This window comes from Histoplasma capsulatum, genomic scaffold (genome assembly GCF_000149585.1).
Source record: "Histoplasma capsulatum NAm1 scaffold_7 genomic scaffold, whole genome shotgun sequence".
Classification (NCBI taxonomy): Eukaryota; Fungi; Ascomycota; class Eurotiomycetes; order Onygenales; family Ajellomycetaceae; genus Histoplasma; species Histoplasma mississippiense.
The window spans coordinates 1,562,081-1,566,550 of record NW_001813976.1 but is presented as its reverse complement, the minus strand read 5'-3'; the positions used below and the strand labels follow the sequence as shown (position 1 = coordinate 1,566,550).

The following is a 4,470-nucleotide window of genomic DNA, read 5'->3' as shown; positions in this document are numbered from 1 at the left end:
TGCTAGCCGACAGATCGGGAATGGTCCTCGTTTCAGATCCATTTTAGCCATGAGGTCGGAGACGCCACAAGCTACCAATTCTTCAACCGTTCAGGCCACAGGAGTAACATGGGAACTGGAACGGGGGGAGCTTATCGTTCTTGATGTGTTTCAATCTCCCATCTCTCCGCTATGAGTTTATAAATCAAAAACCCTGATCTGTCCGATATGCAGCTTGGATGGTCGGTCACTTCCCGCTTCACACGTGCTTAGTCTTATATGATGTTAGCTTTTCATCTTCCTCACACCTTTTTTTACCCTCCTAGCTGAGTTCGCTCTGGATGGAAAGGCATGCGACCATTAATTACAACTCTGAAGAATTCCCCCCTGAAGAAAGCCCGTCAGTGTCAGAAAAAGAGATCACTGTGTGAGGTACGAAGCATTCTGCAAACCCAGTCAATATATACTTGTTACGGGCATAATGTCTTCCCTGACGCAGAATATAGAGGGAAACAGCCAATTTGTCAAAGAGCCAAGGGCTATGCCGACTAGTAACGAGAAGCTATGACAAGGCCGTTCTCATTCATGCCTTCCATCTCCTCTCGTTGTGAATGAAAAAAAAAAAAAAAAAAAAAAAAAAAAAAAAAAGCTAGTTGAAGATTTAGTAATACAAAGAGAGCCAAACTTCGGGGATGTATGGAGATGCGCCAACCTTGTAATTCAAACTGCTATCTCCTGAAAAGTATGGAATGGGACATACTTTATTGAGCCCTTTGACAAATCGAAATATCAGGTCCATTGAGGAGATCTTCAATAGTAGAAAGGATCCGGCAATATTGTCGTAATATTAATCGAAGATTACTGCGATAGTTAACCATAATACAACTTACACAAGGAATTGAAGCGCACACGAACTATCAATTAGATAATCAATCACTTAATGAGCGATCGATCCTCAATACGCTTTCTTAACAATCTGTCGATGGATTTCAAAGATACATTCAGTCCTATGTGCAAAGCAGTAGTCAGCAGGGGTGATAAAGGACCAAAGGTTGCTAGCAGCTGCAGGGACATCTTACGTACATACAACCTCCCACCGTCAAGCTTCCATTCCGCCTTCTGCTGCGAGCATTCGCCCTTCTGCAACGTATATGCTTAACGTAGCGAGCTGAGACATGTTGAAGCCATATTATCATTATGATGGATTGGAAGGACCAAAACGTCTATTCACTTAGCGAAAGGCGCAATCTCACTCGCTAATCGCTTGAGAAGAACCAATCCAATAGGCAATCTGAGAATACTTCGAATCGGACACTGGGCGAAGTAGAGGGTCGCAGCGTTCAGATGAGGACATACATGATTAAACAGTGAACGTTGTGGGTATTCTGTATTGTGATAAGTCACTCAGCCGACATACATCTCCCAACCGTCAATTATTCTTCCACTCCGGCTTCCTTTGTGTATTGGCGTTCCTTTCCAATTTCAACACATCTATTCTCAATGTAACGTCAATCGATATAAAAATCATGAAATTTTCTCATGTTCATGGCTTGCTTTCTATCGTGAGTATGTATGTGGAGATAGATTGAATCTTACAGTCGAAAAATTCAATATACGGCTGCTATGAATAAGCATTCTTGATAGTCAATGACTGAAGATGATGGCGTGTAGTAGGAGGAGCGAGTTTTTTCAAGCATGAAAGAAAGTGAGCGTGGTGAGCGGATTTTGCCTATTCGCAATAAGCGGAATTTGCATTACCGTTACCTTAGGATACCTTATATCTCTATCTATATATATATCTCTAGTCATGAAAAAAGATCCTCGAAAGCCACGACCCAGGAAAACCGTACAAACCGTACCAGTCATATGGTATATATCTTAAGCCAGTTGAAGAGGAGCAATAGGTTGGCGTCTGCGGATTGTGAGTATCTACAGCACTTTGTCCCAGGTAAGACATCTGCCGGAAGAAAAAGGGGAAATAATGCTACTCAAACAAAGCTTCAATTTCCACCTCATACATGCTCAAAGTCTGTAACCTCAACGGATTCCCCTTGATCGTCGTGATAAATGGCTTTTCCTTCTTGGCAATGATCAACCGCTCGGACGAGAGCTTCACCACGTCATGACAATGTTCATTGGCTTTTGCGATAAAGGGCTCGAGGCTCCTTTTCACGGCATCAACATCTTCCGCATCCGCATCAGGGACCAGCTCCACCAGAAGAACGGGTACCGAACGCCCAAGGCCGCCAATAAGTGCAGACTTGACGCTTGGGTGCGCGACAATCTCTCTTTCCAGGAGCGAAGCATGGATTCCATCCCCGTGTGCTAGGTAAACGTAGTCGTCACTGCGGCCGATGATTTTCCACATTCCCTTATGTTCCGGGTGCTCGACAAACAGATCATTCGTCTCGAATGTTTGGCGATCCTTATAGAGTTGGAAGATCTGCTGCAAGCGGTATTGGGATCCGCGGACGAAAACAAGTTCGTGGATCCCATTCATGCGGTGGTGTAATTCCGCCCCCGCGTCCTTCTGAAAGGAGACATACTCCCATCTATCTTTGTTTTCGTGGATAACGGTAAAATACCCGCCTGATTCGGTACTGCCGATAGCCGGAACCACATGGGTGTAAGGCGCAAGGAGGTTTCCTGTTTTGGTTGAGAGGGAAGCGCCAACGAAATGGATATACTTTAATTCACGGAGAGCTTGAAGGCCCTCCTGGGAGAGAACAAGGGCGTCAATAAGAGCAGGGTTTATAAGGGCCCCAGCTACATTCCCATAGCGGAGGATATCGGTCACGAGTTCGGCGGTCGGGGGAATGGGAGGCCCGATAACGCATGTTGTATGGATGCAAGTGGTCAGGCTGAGCGTCGCCATCATGCCTACAAACTGTGGTTGTGGGTATTTCCTCCATATTTAGAATAAAATAGGAAAGCTGATCAGAAAACATAACTTACATGAAGCGCGGGCAGTGGCGTGTAGAGTCTTTGTCGGGCCCAATGATGAACTACATTTACTTCAAGGTCTGGCAGTGAGGCCGCGGTGTCGAAGGTGGTCATCATTTGTTGGGCATATGTAATCGCCTTGGGATTTCCTGGTGAAAACCGTCTCGTTAGACTATGATCATTCGAGAATATAAGATGACAGTGGAAAAAGCGATATACCCGTTGTTCCCGAGGTGTGAAACACCAGCCAAGGGTCGCCTTTCCCTTCATCCCAAGTCTTACTATAAATCACTGGGGCTGCTTCGTCATTCCGAAAAAAATCCTCAATCCCAGGGACGGTTATTTGCTGGACATGAGGCGTCTCTCGTAGAACATTACTTATTTGCTCAACCATTTCCGACGGCCGCAGATACAGTTCACAGTTCGTCTGTTCCAGAAGCCGCAGCTGAGCCTCCCGCGTGAGCAACGGCGATGGGAGAACCATCTGTATTCTCGGTTAGCTTTTTCTCCCAGCTACCCCTAATTGTTTCCTGAACATGTTCTCTCAAAATAACATACCACTTTCTGGAGTTTCGCCGCTGCAAGTGCGAAGAGCGGGTATCGCAGATCCTTAGGGCCGGCATAGGCAAAGTGTTGAAAGGATTGGGAAGTCGCGGGAAGAGCTTGGCTTAGCCATCGAGCTGCATGGTTTGCCGCATTGTTCAGTTTCTGGAAAGTGATATCTCGGAACCCCGCAGAAATGTTGTTGTCGTCGATTGGGACAGAGACCCAGGGCTCAGTGTTTGTGCCAGCTTTGGCTCGCGTCTCGATGATAGCCGCTAAAATGCGTTTGCCATGTACAACGCCTGGCACTGGAAAGACAGATGTGGCCATTTTTCTCTTTAGATATTTTAAGATGGTGCTTGCACAAGTGAATAATAACCAAAGGAAACTTGGAGATATAGCAAACTTGAATTGGAGATAATAGTGGAGATTTGCCGTTCGTATATATATAATATACACCTCCCAGCAGGCGGAGCAAACTGCCTGATAGAGAAAGGTAAGAGAAGCCGAGCCGCTTAGAGCACCTATCGCGGTCCTCATAGACTCAGACCCCACATGCTGGTTGTGTCCGCGCCCATACTCTTAAGTCTGAGCTGAGCTGAGCTGCCCGGCTTATCCATTATTTGTAATCGGCCAATCCCTGCAATGAGTAGATCAGGCTCTTTCAGGTCATGTTTATCTCCATACGACCTTGTTTTTTGCGACACATTTAACCAGCACGAAGTCAGAGTTTCCCGGTGGGCTGAGTAAAGGTCGTTCAGCCGGTGAGCATGGGTACGTGAAGCTAGTGCATGGGGCCTAAAATGCTTAGATGAAAGCTTAACTGCCTATTTTCAGAAATAGGGAGCGGGGTATTTGAAATTTGGGTTTAAAGAAATCAAAAAATAAACAAAAGCTTGCAGTATCAAAAAGCAGAGTTTAAACATTTTCCATTGGACTATATCGCTCGTGATATATGCACAAGCAGGCATGCAAAGCCCTCATAAAGTTAATAACGGAAAGAGA

At 45.6% G+C, this 4,470-nt stretch overlaps 1 protein-coding gene across 1 annotated transcript; it reads right to left on the bottom strand.

Moving 5' to 3' along the window:
• Positions 1-1,963: 1,963 nt before the first annotated feature.
• HCAG_06086 (predicted protein) lies at positions 1,964-3,795 on the bottom strand (the record flags this gene model as incomplete). The annotated part of the gene is made up of 4 exons (XM_001538431.1): positions 1,964-2,866; positions 2,935-3,071; positions 3,142-3,406; positions 3,481-3,795. 4 exons carry the CDS (start codon positions 3,793-3,795, stop codon positions 1,964-1,966), a joined length of 1,620 nt encoding a protein of 539 aa, XP_001538481.1.
• Between the last annotated feature and the right edge of the window lie 675 nt (positions 3,796-4,470).